Raw genomic sequence first — 17,922 nt, forward strand, 5'->3', positions numbered from 1 at the left:
CAGAGGCAAAAAAAGCATTGAGCACATTAGCTTTTTCCACATCCTCTGTCACTAGGTTGCCTCCCTCATTCAGTAAGGGGCCCACACTTTCCTTGGCTTTCTTCTTGTTGCCAACATACCTGAAGAAACCCTTCTTGTTACTCTTGACATCTCTTGCTAGCTGCAGCTCCAGGTGCAATTTGGCCCTCCTGATTTCATTCCTACATGCCCGAGCAATATTTTTATACTCTTCCCTGGTCATATGTCCAACCTTCCACTTCTTGTAAGCTTCTTTTTTATGTTTAAGATCCGCTAGGATTTCACCATTAAGCCAAGCTGGTCGCCTGCCATATTTACTATTCTTTCGACTCATCGGGATGGTTTGTCCCTGTAACTTCAACAGGGATTCCTTGAAATACAGCCAGCTCTCCTGGACTCCTTTCCCCTTCATGTTAGTCCCCCAGGGGATCCTACCCATCCGCTCCCTGAGGGAGTCAAAGTCTGCTTTCCTGAAGTCCAGGGTCCGTATCCTGCTGCTTACCTTTCTTCCCTGTGTCAGGATCCTGAACTCGACCATCTCATGGTCACTGCCTCCCAGATTCCCATCCACTTTTGCTTCCCCCACTAATTCTTCCCTGTTTGTGAGCAGTAGGTCAAGAAAAGCTCCCCCCCTAGTTGGCTCGTCTAGCACTTGCACCAGGAAATTGTCCCCTACGCTTTCCAAAAATTTCCTGGATTGTCTATGCACCACTGTATTGCTCTCCCAGCAAATATCAGGAAAATTAAAGTCACCCATGAGAACCAGGGCGTGCGATCTAGTAGCTTCTGCGAGTTGCCGGAAGAAAGCCTCATCCACCTCATCCCCCTGATCCGGTGGTCTATAGCAGACTCCCACCACTACATCACTCTTATTACTCACACTTCTAAACTTAATCCAGAGACACTCAGGTTTTTCTGCAGTTTTGTACCGGAGCTCTGAGCAGTCCTACTGCTCCCTTACATACAGTGCTACTCCCCCACCTTTTCTGCCCTGCCTGTCCTTCCTGAACAGTTTATAACCATCTATGACAGTACTCCAGTCATGTGAGTTATCCCACCAAGTCTCTGTTATTCCAATCACGTCATAATTCCCTGACATCACCAGGACCTCCAGTTCTCCCTGCTTGTTTCCAAGGCTTTGTGCATTCGTATATAAGCACTTGAGATAACCTGCTGATCGCCCCTCATTCTCAGTATGAGGCAGGAGCCCTCCCATCACAGACGTTCCTGCCTGTGCTTCCTCCCGGTATCCCGTTTTCCCACTTACCTCAGGGCTTTCGTCTCCTTCCCCCAGTGAACCTAGTTTAAAGCCCTCCTTGCTAGGTTAGCCAGCCTGCTGGCAAAGATGCTCTTCCCTCTCTTCGTAAGATGGAGCCCGTCTCTGCCCAGCACTCCTCCTTCATGGAACACCATCCCATGGTCAAAGAATCCAAAGCCTTCTCTCCGACACCACCTGCGGAAATAATGAAAAAGAACCACTGAAATCACATGAGATTTCTGAACACTTTTGGGTCAAGGTGGGCACCAGTATATTTAAAAGAAATAAGAAAGATTACCTGTTATTGGTATACTATTATTCATATGTCACCATTGCACAACACAGTGAAGCAATGTAAAAATACAATATAAATTGCATTTGCTTGCCGTGGGATTCTAAATGAGTTAATAACAGATAATGTCCTGCAATTCATGAGTGTCACATTTCTGCAATTTCCTTTCATACATCAGTTCATGCCCTTACTCCATCCAGTGTTTACTGCACACAGTTAAATGGATTAGCAGAAAAGTCTGTAGGAACAGCAAAGAACTGGATTTTATAAAAACCTTAGTGGATTCAAGTAATCCATTGTTAGAATATAGCAACACACCCGACAATGTTTACTTAGGATCACCAGTGCAGAGGCTTATGGGCAGAAAGACAAGAAACTTACATCTCCACTTCGCCAGGTTTGCCATAAGGCTGGCTTCCTCAAGGGCCATAGGACTGCCAATATATGCTTGAAGTGTTTTTCCCACTCACAACTGTAAACGACTATATTGTGTATGTAGGCTGCTGCATACTGACTGTGTGGTCACAGGACTGTGTCCATCAGCCATTGGAAGGTGGCAAGGGCCCCACGAAGCCTGAAGGGCATGGTTTTGAAATGGTACAGGTCAAAAGGTGTTGCAAAGGCCATTGTTTCTCCAGATCCCTTTGTTAAGGGATCTACCAGTAGCCTTTGGTCAGATCTAAAGTTGAGATATACTTTCCAGACCCTAATCACACCAACAATTTGTTAACTTGGGGCATGGGATATGTGTCAAACATGGATACTGTTATATACTTCTGTACTATATATGGACCGGCTACAGAGCTTGCTTATACACACCAGATGTGTTTGTCAGAACATCCTTTAATGTTCTGCCAGGTTTGTCTGAGGTTAATTTAAATAAGGTATTTTGCACTCAGTGCCACCTATTGGCTGAACATCTCCCCTTTTAAGTTCTACATCCCTACCATTTACAATATTTACAACCATCATACTGTCTTTGAAGTTCAGTACGTATCAGTCTGTTAAGTGTCTCTGAACTGTACTTGTTTTCAAGTTACACAACCCAAACATGTAACAACTTGGTCATCTGGCTGTCCATTAGTTGCAACGACTGGCTGTGTCGGTTTGGAATCCTTGATTATTATTATTCTTGTTCTCCACCTGCATCTGCAGAGTTTGCTCTGCTGATTGTTCTTTCTGAGGAAAAGAACTATAGATGTCAGTGGTTTCTGTTGAACTCTCCACTGCCAATCCCGATCATGTATGACCTGGGTGCTGAATTCCTTTTCTTTATGACAGCTGGAGTTGTCCGTCCTTTTTCTCCATCCAATTTAACACGAACACAGTCACCAGATTCTAGACCGGGCAGTTCTCTGAGTGACCTCGGTTGTAAACATGTTTATAAGCTTTTAGCCTTTTTATCCCGTTTGGCTACTCTCTGGCCACTCTGGAGATAGATTCTTTTCCAAAGCGGGAACAGTAGTTCGGAGTTGTCTTACCACCAGGAGTTGTGCTGGCCATGGGCAGCAGGTGGAGCCCCCCTTTGGAGAGGCTAGCCACTGGTTCCACCCCTTGCACCGGCATGCCCCTCCCCCATGGCCAGAGCCATGAGACCCCCTGTCCCTCTCCACACGGCCAGAGCCATGAAACCCCCTGTCCCCCTCCACGGCCAGAGCCCCAAGACCTCCTGCTCCCTTCTGCGGCTAGAGTCCTGAGACCCCCTGTGTCCCTCTGTGGCTGGAACCCCGAGACCCTTCCCCCCTCCCACCCCCCGCAGCCAGGCCAAGACCTCCCCCCGAGAGGAACCCTGTGTCCCTCCCCCCTGCGGCCAGAGGAGCCCCAGGCCAGCCAGAGCCTCTCCCCCAAACCTGCCCAGAGGAGACCTGGTCTGGCCGGAGCCCTGGCCAGCCCGAGCTGTCCATTTCTACCCATTCCAGTGCACAAATGTAGTCCCTCATAGCTACCCATACTCTGACCTGTGAGAATCCTTACTGGTTTATATGAAGCTATAGTTGTCCTGGTGGTCCCTCAGACCCGGAGGGAAGTGGTAGGAGTAAGAATGTGGCCCCTGATGCCATGTAGTATGATGGGAGGAGTAGGGAGCTGCTACTATGGAGTTCTCTAAGGACTGCAAAGAGGAGGAAGTCTGGGCTGTTTGGACTTGTAGGTCATTCTAGGTCTGCAACATTTAGGCTTGCCACCTGAGAAGATGCATTATGTCCTGGTGCAGCTCCTCTCTTTTTGATAGAGGGACTCCAGGGTGAGATGGGAGAATCACAGTGGAGCATAAATTGGGGTCAGATGGGAGGGTTGCGCTTGGGGGTAAATGGAGGCAGATGGGGGAGTGATACTGAGGGACAGATAGAGAAGAGGGTCACACTGGGGGGACAGATGGGGAGGTCATGCTGGGTGCAGACGAGGCAGAAGGGGATCACACTGAGAGGCAGATGGGCAAAAGAGGGATCATCTGGGGGGGAAGATAAGGGGGTCACACCAAGCAGCAGAAGGGGGGATCACCCTGGGAGGGATGAAGGAGCATTACGCTGAGGGACAGATGGACAGAAGAGGGGAGATCACCCTGAGGGGGAAGACCAGGGGTCCCACCGAGGAGTAGATGGAAAGAAGGGGGGATCACCCAGAGGTGGTGAAGACATGGGGATCATGCTGAGAGGTAGATGGGCAGAAGGGTGGGGATCACCCTGAGATGGAAAACCGGGGATCGCACCGAGGGGAAGATGGACAGAAGTGGGGGGGGATCACCCTGGGATGGAAGACGGGGATCACACTGAGGGGCAAAGGGGCAGAAGGGGGGGATCACCTTGGGACGGAAGACCGGGGGTCGCACCGAGGGGCAGACAGGCAGAAGGCGCGGGGGGGATCACCCTGGGACGGAAGAGCGGGGTCGCCCCCAGGGGCAGACGGGCAGAAGGCGCGGGGGGGGGGGATCACCCTGGGACGGAAGAGCGGGGTCGCCCCCAGGGGCAGACAGGCAGAAGGCGCGGGGGGGGGGGATCACCCTGGGACGGAAGAGCGGGGTCGCCCCCAGGGGCAGACGGGCAGAAGGTGCGGGGGGGGATCACCCTCGGACGGAAGAGCGGGGTCGCCCCCAGGGGCAGATGGGCAGAAGGCGCGGGGGGGGAAATCACCCTGGGACGGAAGAGCGGGGTCGCCCCCAGGGGCAGACGGGCAGAAGGCGCGGGGGGGATCACCCTGGGACGGAAGAGCGGGGTCGCCCCCAGGGGCAGACGGGCAGAAGGCGCGGGGGGGGATCACCCTCGGACGGAAGAGCGGGGTCGCCCCCAGGGGCAGATGGGCAGAAGGCGCGGGGGGGGAAATCACCCTGGGACGGAAGAGCGGGGTCGCCCCCAGGGGCAGACGGGCAGAAGGCGCGGGGGGGATCACCCTGGGACGGAAGAGCGGGGTCGCCCCCAGGGGCAGACGGGCAGAAGGCGCGGGGGGGGGGGATCACCCTGGGACGGAAGAGCGGGGTCGCCCCCAGGGGCAGACGGGCAGAAGGCGCGGGGGGGGATCACCCTCGGACGGAAGAGCGGGGTCGCCCCCAGGGGCAGATGGGCAGAAGGCGCGGGGGGGGAAATCACCCTGGGACGGAAGAGCGGGGTCGCCCCCAGGGGCAGACGGGCAGAAGGCGCGGGGGGGATCACCCTGGGACGGAAGAGCGGGGTCGCCCCCAGGGGCAGACGGGCAGAAGGCGCGGGGGGTATCACCCTGGGACGGAAGAGCGGGGTCGCCCCCAGGGGCAGACGGGCAGAAGGCGCGGGGGGGGGGATCACCCTGGGACGGAAGAGCGGGGTCGCCCCCAGGGGCAGACGGGCAGAAGGCGCAGGGGGGGGGTCAACCTGGGACGGAAGAGCGGGGTCGCCCCCAGGGGCAGACGGGCAGAAGGCGCGGGGGGGGGATCACCCTGGGACGGAAGAGCGGGGTCGCCCCCAGGGGCAGACGGGCAGAAGGCGCGGGGGGGATCACCCTGGGACGGAAGAGCGGGGTCGCCCCCAGGGGCAGACGGGGTTCTCGCTTTGGGACGGAGGGGGCGGACCCGCGGAGGGGCAGATAGGCCGAGGGCGGGGGGATCAGGCCGCGGGGCAGGAACAGGCTCTGACGTCAGAACAGCAGGCCTTGCGCGGCCTTGCGGGCCGAACACCAGGCCTCTGAGGCAGGCCTGGGGGGTTGAGTCGCGCACGTCCACCCCGGTCTCCTAGCAACCACGCAGGGCGGGGCGTTGCGCCGCGAGCGCCCGACTCCGCGCTGCCCCGTCTCGGCGGTTGCTAGGAAACCGCGCGACGGGAGCTCGGCCGTAAACTTGTCAATAGGGCGTAAAATGCCGTGAAGCCTGTTGGGCCTGCGGGCGGTGAGAGTGACCGGGCCCGGCTCCCCCGCACTTATATGCCCCGTCCCCTGGCGGCCGCCTCCCCCTCCTGCTCCATGTGGGGCCCGGGCCTCGGTGTCTCCCCCGCCTACTATGGCCAGGAAAACAGTTAGCAGGAAGCGGAAAGCGGCGGCTGCCACTGCGGCGGCGCCCGGAGGGCTCCGGGGGGAGCAGGTAACGGGCGCGGCCGGGGGAGAGCGGGTACCGGGGGGAGGAGCTCGGCCGGGGGGGCGCGGTTAAGGGGGGGGCGGGTAAAGGGGGGAGGGGCTCGGTCAGGGGGGCGCGGGTGACGGCGGGGAGGGGAGCAGGTAACGGGGGGGAGGGGCTCGGCCAGGGGAAGCGGGTGACGGGGGGGAGGGGAGCAGGTAACGGGGGGGAGGGGCGCGAAGCAGGTAACGGGGGGGAGGGGCTCGGCCAGGGGGAGCGGGTGACGGGGGGGAGGGGCTCGGCCAGGGGGTGAGCAGGTACCGGGGGGGGAGGGGCTCGGCCGGGGGGGGTTGAGCAGGTACCGGGGGGGGAGGGGCTCGGCCGGGGGGGGTTGAGCAGGTACCGGGGGGGGAGGGGCTCGGCCGGGGGGGGTTGAGCAGGTACCGGGGGGGGAGGGGCTCGGCCGGGGGGGGTTGAGCAGGTACCGGGGGGGGAGGGGCTCGGCCGGGGGGGGTTGAGCAGGTACCGGGGGGGGAGGGGAGCGGCCGGGGGGGGTGAGCAGGTACCGGGGGGGAGGGGCGCGGGTGACGGGGGGGAGGGGCTCGGTCAGGGGGAGCGGGTGACGGGGGGAGGGGAGCGGCCGGGGGGGTGAGCAGGTATCGGGGGGGGGAGGGGAGCGGGTGACGGGGGGAGGGGCTCGGCCAGGGGGACGCGGGTACCGGGGGGGAGGGGAGCGGCTGGGGGGGGGGTGAGCAGGTACCGGGGGGGGGTCGGCCGGGGGGGCGCGGGTGACGGGGGGAGGGGCTCATGGGAGCGTGAAGCGGTCCTGCCTGCGGAGCGGGTAGTCGAGCCCCCCGCCCGGAGACCGGCGGACGCTGCGCGGGGGAGCTGGGTCCAGGGGACCGATAACGTTGCGGGGGGAAGGCCCGAGGTCCGTGCTCGGGTCGGAGGAAAAGGGCAGGGCCTAGGTCAGTGCCGGCGCGGGAGGGGGAAGGGCTGGGGTCAGCCCCGGGATGCGGGGGGGGCTGCAGAGGGTGCAGGTAACGGGCCCCCCGGACAGGAGAGGCGGGGCCCCGGGGCGGGAGTCGGCCCTAGGGAAAGGGGAGGCGGGGGCCCGGGGAAGGCAGCGATGGCGGTGGGGCGGGCTGAGGGGGCCGGGGCGGACAGGAGGCTCGGAGGGACACTAGATGGGCAATGCGGGGAGCAGGTACCGGGGCTGGGCGCTAAGTCTCCCCGGGGCTCAGGCTTGGTAACACGGGGGGCGGGGTGGGGAGTAACCGAGGGGATGAGCTAGTTCCGTCCCGGCCGGCCGGCCTCCTGCCGCTCGCTCGGGTGCCGCCCCGGGGGCTTTGGGCCCTGGGTCTCCTGGCCCCTGCCCCCCGCCCCGGGGGAGAGGCTGGGTCCTGGCGCGCCTGCTGCGGGGGGGTGCCAGAGGGCCGCCGGGGTTTGCTCTTCCTTGCTGACCGTGCTGCTGGGCGCCTCCTGCTCGGGGACTTAGGGCCCTGTGGTGTCAGCTGGCTGCCGGGTGTCTGGGCGGCCCCCAGGGGAGCGGCGCCCGGCCGAGGTGCCGGGCGGCCCCATCCCCAGGTCCCGAGCGGCTCCGGCTGCTGCCCGTGTTTGGGTTCGAGCGTTCGAACCCTGTAACCGACTCGCACTCCGGGGCCTGGGGCGCAGGGAGGCGGGCGCGGCTGCTCCTGTGTAGGAAACTCACTCCTCCGGGTCCTGATAAACCCACCCATCCCTCCTTTTCAGTCAGTGGCAGGCCAATAGTGCTCGATGCTCCGGAGTGATTGTAAACGGAGTGGGAGGAGGTGCTTTGGAGCTCAGGTTACTACCCAGGTCTGTATTGAACCAGGCTGTGCATTTTAAAAAAACCGCTCCCCCTTTGTGTTTGAATGGGGAAGCTATTTGTTGGAACACCCCTTCCCCCGCCCCCTCTCCCCCCCCAGCAGTCTGGGTTTGATACATTTCAGTCGAAATGTACATAATTAGACCAGGAATCTTGACTTGGGATACTTTCAGCTGTTTGAGAGTGCTTTGGGATTTCCTGTTGCTCATAGGCATCTTTTAAATTTCATTTCAACAGCAGCACACTACAGTCAGAATTGGTGTACAACATCCCTGCAGCGATAGTTGCCTGACACATTAAGAATTTTAAAATACATATATGGCTGAAGTTTATGCTGGGATGGGTTTAACTCTCTTGTATAGTATTTTAGGGTAGGTTACAGTATTTCATTTGTTCATTGATAATTTATGGTTCTGTATTAAAGAGGAAGTTATTTAAAATACACTGTGACGACAGCACTGAGTTTTGATTGTCATTCACAGTATGGCTGGGATCACTCAGCTCATAAAAGGAAAAGACTCCCCCCAGTAAAAAAGTCTCTGGTGTACTACCTGAAAGGCAGAGAGGTTCGGCTGCAGAATGAATCCAGCTACCACCGTTTGTTGCATGGATATGCAGCACAGCAACTTCCCAGTCTCCTGAAAGAGAGAGAATTTCATCTTGGGACCCTTAATAAAGTTTTTGCGTCTCAATGGTTGAACCACCGACAAGTGGTGTGTGGGACAAAATGCAACACAGTAAGTGTGACTTACTTGTTTTCCCCTCTGATAATTACAACTACTATTTTCATGCATGGCCTATGTGTAGATCCAGCCTTTCTCCTTTCCATCAGAGGAGTTTACTACTTTTATTGTTGGAAAAACGATGGCACAGTTGAGTCTTGGTTTTTGTCATGAGGATGGCAAGATTTGATCATTATTGGCTTTTATGGAGGGTAACTTTAGAAGTGTAGTCTGGTTTGGTAACTAAGGCTAATAATAAAATAAGGCTCCATTTCTCATTACTCATTCTTGTACATGTTGCTCTCTGTGTACCATATTCTGTAAGTGCTTTTAAAGGGACACTGTGAAGAAAAAAATCATACACCTAAATGCAAAATTTTCTCAATTTTATGGTCATAGACTGCTAAACTCAATTTTAAATATCCATTTTTTCCCATTTTGGTTTACTTTTGTTAACTTCATTCCATTTGGGCACGTGAACTAGTTTAATTTCATTTGTTTCTGGTGAAGCTAAACATTTTCAGGTTCTTAGTGCTGCATTGTTTGGATTTCAAACACTGCAGAGAATATTAAAGTGAAATGTTTTAAGTAAATAAAAACATAAACGTTTCTGTTGGATGAAATCCTGGCTCCACTGAAGTTATTGCAAAAGTCCATTGACAAAATTGGGGCCAGGATTGCACATATCAAGCTACATGAAGCTTCATGGAGGAATAAATGTTGGCCTTATGCTAAGTTGAGGTGACTTACAAAAAGAGAGTATGTGCTGGAGCAAACTGATAAATGACACAGCACTAAGTCACCTAGACAGCATGGTATATGAGAAGCTGACTTAACTTTGATTTTTTTAGCTTAAACATTTTGCAAAATGTGAGGAAATTACTATTTCTACCAATTACAGTTAAATGCATTTTCTCAATTTTTTTTAAAAAAAGTATAACTCTGCTATTGTAGTGATGGCTACAACAAAAATGGCTGAATTTAGAAAACTTGGCATGTAATATCTCTTAATGAGAACTACTGCCTAGCTAGATAAATTAAAATAGCTACATTTAAATAACTCTTGAGCAGAGCCTAACAATGCCTTATCCTCTCTCCACTTACATTCTTCCTGCTCTGGGACTGCTGCTGGGACAGTTTACATGAGGGAGACTTTAGCAAAACTCAACAAATGCTTAGAAAATCTTTTTTTCCTTGCATGAGAATTGTAGATCTTACAGGGCTGCAGCCGTTTTTGCTTCATTCTGCACTTTTTATCTGTACATGACATAGGTACAAATGGGCTGCTGCCTTGTTAACACAGTCTTGTGGAAAACTGTTGCCAAAGCTGAGAAGTAAAAGTGGGAAACTAACCTTGCTGTTATGCCCTCACCCCAGTGAGGTGTAAAAGCCAGAGACTAATGGGGGCTATTTAAATGTCAATACACAGCACGGGCTTAATATCCTTTACTAAAAGAGAAAAAGCAAAAGACGGAAGGCAACGTTGCTTCTTCATAACTGAAACCTTAAGGAAATGCAAAAATGAAGGTTCTTATAGCCGCTCTAGCTTGGCCACTTTATGGTACATATTTAGTAGGGTTTTAAACCACACATTTAATTAGAAAATCAGGACTAGAAAATTTTCCATGCACTGTAGTGATGTGCACTAACAATAGGAAAGTTAACTTATTCCCACAAAGGGCTAAATTGTGCTATATGGGATGTAAATCTGAGTAATTAATTAGCTTCAGTTGAGTTGCATGTAGTTTACACTAATGTAAAGGATTTAGCTCATAGTATTTACTTTAATGAAAAGTTTAACAAACCCCATCAACAGTGTTTTGTGTTTGGTATGTAAGCTGCCTTTGGCTATACCATAACAAAATTAAAATTACTTTTTCACCATAAAATGAAAATGTATTGACACAATGTTAGCTGTGGCTTTGTTTCTGATGAATCTGCAGTGTATATGGTTGGTCACTTCATAAGCAATGTTGTAAGGAACATGGACAGCTCTATCAGTTGCTACAGCTTCTATTGGATAGAAAAGTAACTTCTTGTCTGAGTCTCTGGGTCCTTAATTTTTTCCTATAAATATCCCTGTACATATTCTTGCATATCTAAGAGCTCAGTCATTGTCCTTAAGTATCGTGGATTTCACAAATGGCAAGTTTTAAATAAAATTTGGCATCTATTTTGTATTTGTTACTAATATATATGAGACAGGATTCTATCCTAGTATCTCTGCCAGAACTCAAACACACAATAGATTACGACTTCTCTGAGGCGAGTTCTTATTTTGTCATGATTGTACAGTGACAAGCACAGTGGGGCCCTGTCCCTTGACTGGAGTCTGTAGGTGCCACTGCAATACACATAACCAAATACAGCGAGCAACTGTCACCTCTGCCCTGCAACCTTGGGTGCTTTACAATACCTAAGCCGCTTTGTTTTCAGCGTAAACCAATTTTTACCAGGAAAAAATGCCGGGTTTTACAAAAAGTATTTGTTTGTTCTGATTTTTCACTAACTTGTTTTATTAGGAAAATGCAATAAATTGCATGAGATATATCTATTACAATAACACATTAGTTTGTTTATATGCAAAGCTGCCTGTTGAAGTAAGGCTATGTAGAAGATACACACAGTAAATAAACAGGCACGCACACACACAAGCTCTGAAGTGCATTTGCATGTGAGCGTAGTGATGAATATCACACTCGCCACATACATATTAAAAGCTGTTAGCAGATCCCAGTTTAAAGATCTGACACACAAAATGGGAAGGAAACAAAAATCTGTAGAAGAATACATTTCAGAACACAAGGAAGTATTCAAAAGTTTAAAAAAAAAAACGCTCAACTTCAACCTTTTCTCCTGTATCTGCTGCAAATGGTGTGACCCAGTTATTCAAGCTAAATATTTATAGGCTAATAGTTCTAAGTCTACAACAGTAAACTGTTGTGAAATGGAAAATGAAATGAAAAAGTGAAGTTTTATTTGGAGATGTATTGCTTTCTTAAACTCAGGGGTGGCATTGTGTTTTGCGTTCTGTTTTAGTTCTGCAGCAAACTACACTGAATTCCATTAATCAAAGCATTAATCTACTGAATACTTCTTCCGTCCACCAAAATAAACCCCAATATTTACCCAGAAAAATATTTTTTTTCCACTGTTTTTTCACCTGGTTTGTTGTGGTGGTAATAAACACGATACATTATTGGAAAATAAATAAAATAGAAAATGAAGGGCCCTAACAATGCCTTGCTGAAGTAGCTGCTACCTGGGCTGCTCACAAACAGCCTTCCAGTATGCCGGCCACACCCTGTCTGTATGTAACTCTAGGCTGCCAGCCACACTTGGCTTACACTCTGGCTCCAACCAGCCTTGGTTATGCTGCAGGGTGATCCAGTACACCCCCTGTCTTGGATTTTCCCACAGAAATGTCTGTTCTGTACTGCCCAGCCCTCTCCTGGACAATACAAATTATATTAGGTCCACTGTTTCTTTAAAAGAATAATATGCACACAACTTGTCACCCCAAGTGGAGTTACCCAGACACTTCAATTTAAACACACTGGATTAGATAAAACAATAAAGCAAGTTTATAAACTACACAGATTTTAAGTGAGTACAAGTAATGAGGCATTAAAGTAAAAAATTATTACAAGAAAAATAAAGATAAAACATTTACTAATAGCTTAACAAACTATTTCAGATTCAAGCAAAGTTTCTTAACATATGCTTTCAGCAGTCTTACTTACCAAACCCTGTAGGTCAGGACCCTTTCTTCCACAGTTGAACAGATGTTTCCTTTGTCACTTCAGGTGCAGTGAATGCAAAGGGCAGGGAGAGAGAAGGGTCCTTTGGGGCGTTTGTTCCTCCTTTTTATAGTTTCAGTCCACTTCTTGAAAAACATTTCCAGCTGTGCACCAGGAGACAGTGTCTATGCAGAAGGATGGTCCCTGCTGCTTTTTTCTCACCTGAGCTCTCTTTGTTTCCCTTCCTGCTTGATCGCTGTTTACTGCTTGAATACAACTGAAAGTAGAGCACATACTCCTTTGTTTCGGACAGAACTGTTGCTAGCCCTTCTCTGGGAAGGGTTATGGGGTTTGAAATGTGTTGTTAATGCCATTTGGGGGTATCTTATAACTTCAGGGTTGCCACTCATTTTACCCGAACAGTGAGCAGCAAATAGTGAGTTTTCAAATGATACCTCACAAGGCATACTTTGTACAAAAAGTATTACAATAGCGTGTAGGGTATGTGGAGGTTTAGGTTGGATATTAGGAAAGGCTTTTTCACTAGGAGGGTGGTGAAGCACTGGAATGGGTTACCTAGGGAGGTGGTGGAATCTCCTTCCTTACAGGTTTTTAAGGTCAGGCTTGACGAAGCCCTGGTTGGGATGATTTAGTTGAGGATTGGTCCTGCTTTGAGCAGGGGGTGGGACTAGATGACCTCCTGAGGTCCCTTCCAACCCTGATATTCTGTGAAAGGGCTGCATTCCGTCACAAACCCTGTCCCTTGGTTGGGCTCTCTAGGTGCCACTGCAGTACACATAACCAAATAGAGCTAGCAACTGCTCCTCACCCCCAAACTGAGAGACTTTTATGTGTCTGTCAAAGGATGTTTTAAGGCACATATGGCAGTATCTAAATACCAACGATTGGTACCAGATATTTAGGCAGAGGAGCAGGGATGGATATGATTGCAAACAAACCTAGAGAGAAAGTTCAGGGCTGTGTGGGAGATGACTAGATTTGGTGCTTGGAGACAACATTGTGGTACCATAAAGGGTGCTGGACTGTCTGAACTTCAATGTGTTTGGGGGGGCCTCTCTCTTTAATCTTCATAGCTCTGGGGAAAGGTCTTTTTACTAACCCCCTACCCCCCCAAACTTCAGGTTCAAAACATCTACCTGAACATACACTGTTGTTGTTTGTAGTAGAAGTTGCAGGGGACTTACTGTAAGCTCAGACAGGAAAATATTAGAGCTGTGATGTCACTCCACTTACCTAATGGACTTGGTTGTCAGTTGCTTCCTGCCTAGCAGAGGGAGATGACATGCCTTGCTCTTCAATTTCTTCTTGCTCCCTGTCAGGACTGATAGCTAAGTCGCAGAACCTCAAGTTTTCCTTTTATTGGCTGTTACTGTTTCTGAAATGGCTTTTCAAAGCGATGAGTGGTTTGCTTGCTCGATGCCCATTAGAAACTCTTTCTCCCCCTAGGTGATTACTGTGTTGTGTTCAGAGCCTCAGCAGTCCTGCTGCAAGTCACCAGCTCTTGTTTGTTTGAATATTTGTGGCCTGTGCAGGCCATATGTCAGCACTGGGCCCAATCTCCTTTGTACTTAAGGAGATCAGCAGACTAGTCCCATGTGCTCAGTCCTGGGTTTGTGCCAGAGCTGACCAGGTGGTGATCAGATATAAGAGCACTTCATCTTCCTTTTAAATGACAAAATAATCATGAGGAACACAAGGGGCTCCTGACGTTGCAGCACTTGGTTACTAGAGTGTGTATGTGGTAATTCTCCCCCTTGTCTGGATGCAGGCTCTGATAGCTCCTGAGGGAAAGCATGGTTTAATATTTCCTTTGCAAGCCAATTTACTTTCTACTCTACCTCTTAGAGTATCTGTATGCTGTAATTAAACACCCACGGCTGGTCCATGTTGGCTGACTTGGACTCGGGGGGGGGGGGGGGGGCTACAGGACTATTTAATTGTGGTGTAGACGTTTGGGCTGAGACCTTCGCCTCTCTCAGGGTCTTGAACATCTACACTGCAATTAAACATCTCCATAGCCTGAATCCTGCAAGCCTGAGTCATCTGACACAGACCAGCCGTGGGTGTTTAACTGCAGTGTAGACATACCCTATGTGTCTGAAATGGAGGATATAGGAGAAGGGGGTTCTTCCCTGGCATCAGGGTTTCAGTCTCTTCTCTTGTAAGCCTGCATTTAGAGTTTGTAAACCTGAAGGTGCAGCCTCCTGAACAGACTAAATCTGACTTTGTGCAAATGAGCTTCTAAAGGAGACCCGTTCTTTCAGTTGCATGTTAATAAATAGTGAAGTGACCATTTTTTGTACCTGTAAGCAGTTGCTGTTCTGCCACCTGCTGCATGACGGCATCCATTTGCATTAATATTTTTCTTCAAATTCTGTTTTGGAATTTCTCAGCAGATAGTGATGGGGTCTCAAAATTGATGCCCATTGGTAGGTTCAGTCTTTTCCCTCTGCATCCTTTGCAATCTGTTTAAAAATATTAACTGTCTTGACAGCCTCTTGGAATTAAACACAATGGGAGAGGCACATGAGAAACTGACAAACTGGGCTTCAGTGTGGAGCAGATAGAACAATAACACTCTTCCCTCATTGACAGGCATCACCCCAACCTGAAAACAGTTTGTAATTCAAATTGCTGAGTGTCTTAGGGACACCATCTTGGTGTAATGTGACCTTTGGTCTCTGGTACTAAGAACTGGTGTTCAAGTTTGCAAGCAGGCTTATACCCTGCTGTTGTCATTTCTATCTAGGTTCCTATTGTGCCCATCACATGGCATAGAACTGATGGCGGTCTCTTTCTGCCTATCTGTTAGCTTCTCAAACTAATGTGCCAGTTCTACACTGCCCGTTCAGTTCTCCATGAACTGATCCATAAGGCCACTACCCTCTCTTTATATCTATCCTTTAAGAAGCACCAATACTGCCACACTGATAAGTGGGTTTTATGCTGGAGGTACTGAGATTTGTTTGCTCGAATCTCTTTTGTGAGGGAGTCCTACCAGTTTGAGAGCTTGACCTTTTCATAAAGAAATATTACAAGTTTAAAGAGTGAAGTCTAATGCATAATCTTACTGTAAACCACTTTCCATTCTGGTTTGACAAAGTTACTGTCAACTCTCGGTGACCTTACTTTTCAGTAAGTCAGTCCTGGTCAACAATAAACTCAAATATTGACATAAATAACCCAAATACAGTTTAGTTTATACGGAGGTAGCAATGTTACTTCCTGCAAGAGTTTGAAAGAATTGCTGTGCAAAATGAGTACAATAACTCCTCACTTAAAGTTGTCCCACTTAACGTCGTTTCGTTGTTAAGTTGCTGATCAATGAGGGAACATGCTTGTTTAAAGTTGCGCAATGCTCCCTTATAACATTGTTTGGCAGCCGCCTGCTTTGTCCACTGCTTGCAGAAAGAGCAGCCCGTTGGAGCCAGCTGGTGGGGGCTTGGAACCAGGGTGGACCGGCAGCCCCTCATCAGGTCCCCGCTCCCCAAAGTTCCCTGTGCAGCACATGCTCAGCAGGCTATCAATTGCCGGGCAGTTCAGCTGTCCTTCCCCCAATGCTGTGTGCTGCTCCTGCCCTCTGCCTTGGAGCTGCTCCCCGGAGCCTCCCGCTTACTGTGCAGGGCTGGAGGGAGTAAAAGGGGGAAGCTAAAGTCAGGGTGTCCCCCTCACACACACCCCCCCCCCTGCTCCTGTACTGTACCTTATTTCCACAGAGCGGGGATGGCGAGGGCATGACAGGGCTCAGAACGGAGGGATCTTGCTGGCAGCTGCTGTCTCAACTTGCTGATCTACTTAAAAAGGCAGTGTACTTAGAGTGGGGTCAGCATAGTTCAAGGGGCAATGCACGTATCTCTCTCTCTGCCATGCTGTCTCCCCTCCCTCCATTCGTGCTTCCTTGTAGAGTGTGAGGCTACATTAACAACCATGTGTTAACCCTTGAGGACTCAGCCGAGTGCTAGTTCATCATTTAGCAGTAAGGCATTCCCTGGGAAATATCCCACCCTCTGACTTCACCACCTCAACCAAGCTTCACAATCATCATTGCTGTGTACAGCATTAAATTGTTTGTTTCAAACTTATACTGTGTGTGTGTATGTATAAAATAAAATAGTCCTTTGGTGAAAAAATTTCCCTGGAACCTAACCCCCGCATTTACATTAGTTCTTATGTGGAAATTGGATTCGCTGAACATTGTCTTGTTTAAAGTTGCATTTTTCAGGAACATAAGTACAATGTTAAGCAAGGAGTTACTGTATAATGTGCTTATTTGTCACACAAGGAAAGATGCTATCAGTCAGTATTCATGCACAAACCTGGTAATGTATAAATTTAAGTTTGTGCCCACTTATGGCGTTTGTAGAAAGTACATTAACTAGAGGATCACACATCTTACTGGGTGTATAGCTCAGCTTGCATAAGCAATCAGAGATGTCTTCAGCACTAAATGAGCTATCTGTGGTTTGTAGTCAGTAGAAATCACTTTCTCATTTTTCAGTTTTCATCAAAATCAGTACTTTTGCCTGTTGATGCATACAGCATTCCCTAGAATTTTGGAATTTATCAGATGGAGTGTTCTAAATGTACAGTATCATGTTACAGACCAAGAAATGCCATTGAGTTGACTGTAGGACATTTTTGGTTACAAAAGATCAAATGGGGCATGCAAGTCATGTGGCTATGTATAACATACTGATGAGTTTGGCTTTCTTCCTTGCTGTTTCTGAAAGACTGGTAAAGAACCAAAATGGAACTGACAGAAGAACTTGCAAACTGATTTAAGTAGTTTATTAAAAGAGGAAGGATGGATTGTGTGGTAAAAGCACTGGCCTGTGTCTCTGGAGATTTGGGTTCAACTTCTGTCTCTGCCAAAGGCTTAACTGTGTGACCTTCAAGCAACTCGCTTAATTGCTGTCTGCCTCAATTCTCCCACTGCAAAGTGGAGATAATTCCTTTGTATGGTCTAGTTTGATTGTAAGCTCTGTGAGGCAGGAACTCTCCCCCAAGTGCAGATATATCACCTAGTACAACGAGGCCTTGATTGCTGCTGGGGCTTGTAGGTGCTACTGTAATACAAATTCTAAAGAATGCATAAAGTTAGTAATTGAAGAAGGTGCAATAGGATGGGGACAAATGTAGCCATAGCTAGAGCACTGCAAATCTGCAGATATCCACGGACCATGTTTGTGGATCACTGATCAAATGTGGATAGAAATTTTGTATCTGCGCAGGGCTTTAGCCATAGTATCCATAAGCTAAAGGGGTGTGGCTGTGGCAACTGTAAATCCCAGCATTCCATGTTTGCATTGACCCAGGCATTCTCTTCTTGATCCTTGAGCAGCCTATACCTCTAATTCAGAGATGAGGAATCATAGAAGCTAGAGATGGGAAAGGTCTGTTGGGTCATCCAGTCTGTTTCTGTGCTAGTGCAAGACTGTTCCCCACTGGACAGCTTGAGTCTGCTCCATTTGATACAAATTAGGTGTGATCCTCTGGTTCCTGGTAGTTG

The 17,922-nt window shown here is 49.9% G+C and overlaps 1 protein-coding gene across 3 annotated transcripts in view; it reads left to right on the forward strand.

The window, feature by feature from the left end:
• Positions 1 to 5,809: 5,809 nt before the first annotated feature.
• DCAF12 (DDB1 and CUL4 associated factor 12) overlaps positions 5,810 to 17,922 on the forward strand; it is a 32,288-nt gene continuing 20,175 nt past the window's right edge. Inside the window, exons 1-2 of one of the 3 annotated variants that reach the window (XM_074953873.1) lie at positions 5,810 to 6,108; positions 8,413 to 8,667. In XM_074953873.1, the coding sequence (XP_074809974.1) occupies positions 6,028 to 6,108; positions 8,413 to 8,667 (336 nt within the window). In that variant the 5' untranslated portion in view covers positions 5,810 to 6,027. Of the gene's footprint in view, positions 6,109 to 7,857; positions 7,921 to 8,412; positions 8,668 to 17,922 lie in introns of those variants that run through there. The other 2 variants (XM_074953875.1, XM_074953876.1) reach the window with 2 other exon arrangements.

The sequence above is a fragment of the Natator depressus genome, chromosome 5 (genome assembly GCF_965152275.1).
Source record: "Natator depressus isolate rNatDep1 chromosome 5, rNatDep2.hap1, whole genome shotgun sequence".
NCBI lineage: Eukaryota > Metazoa > Chordata > Testudines > Cheloniidae > Natator > Natator depressus.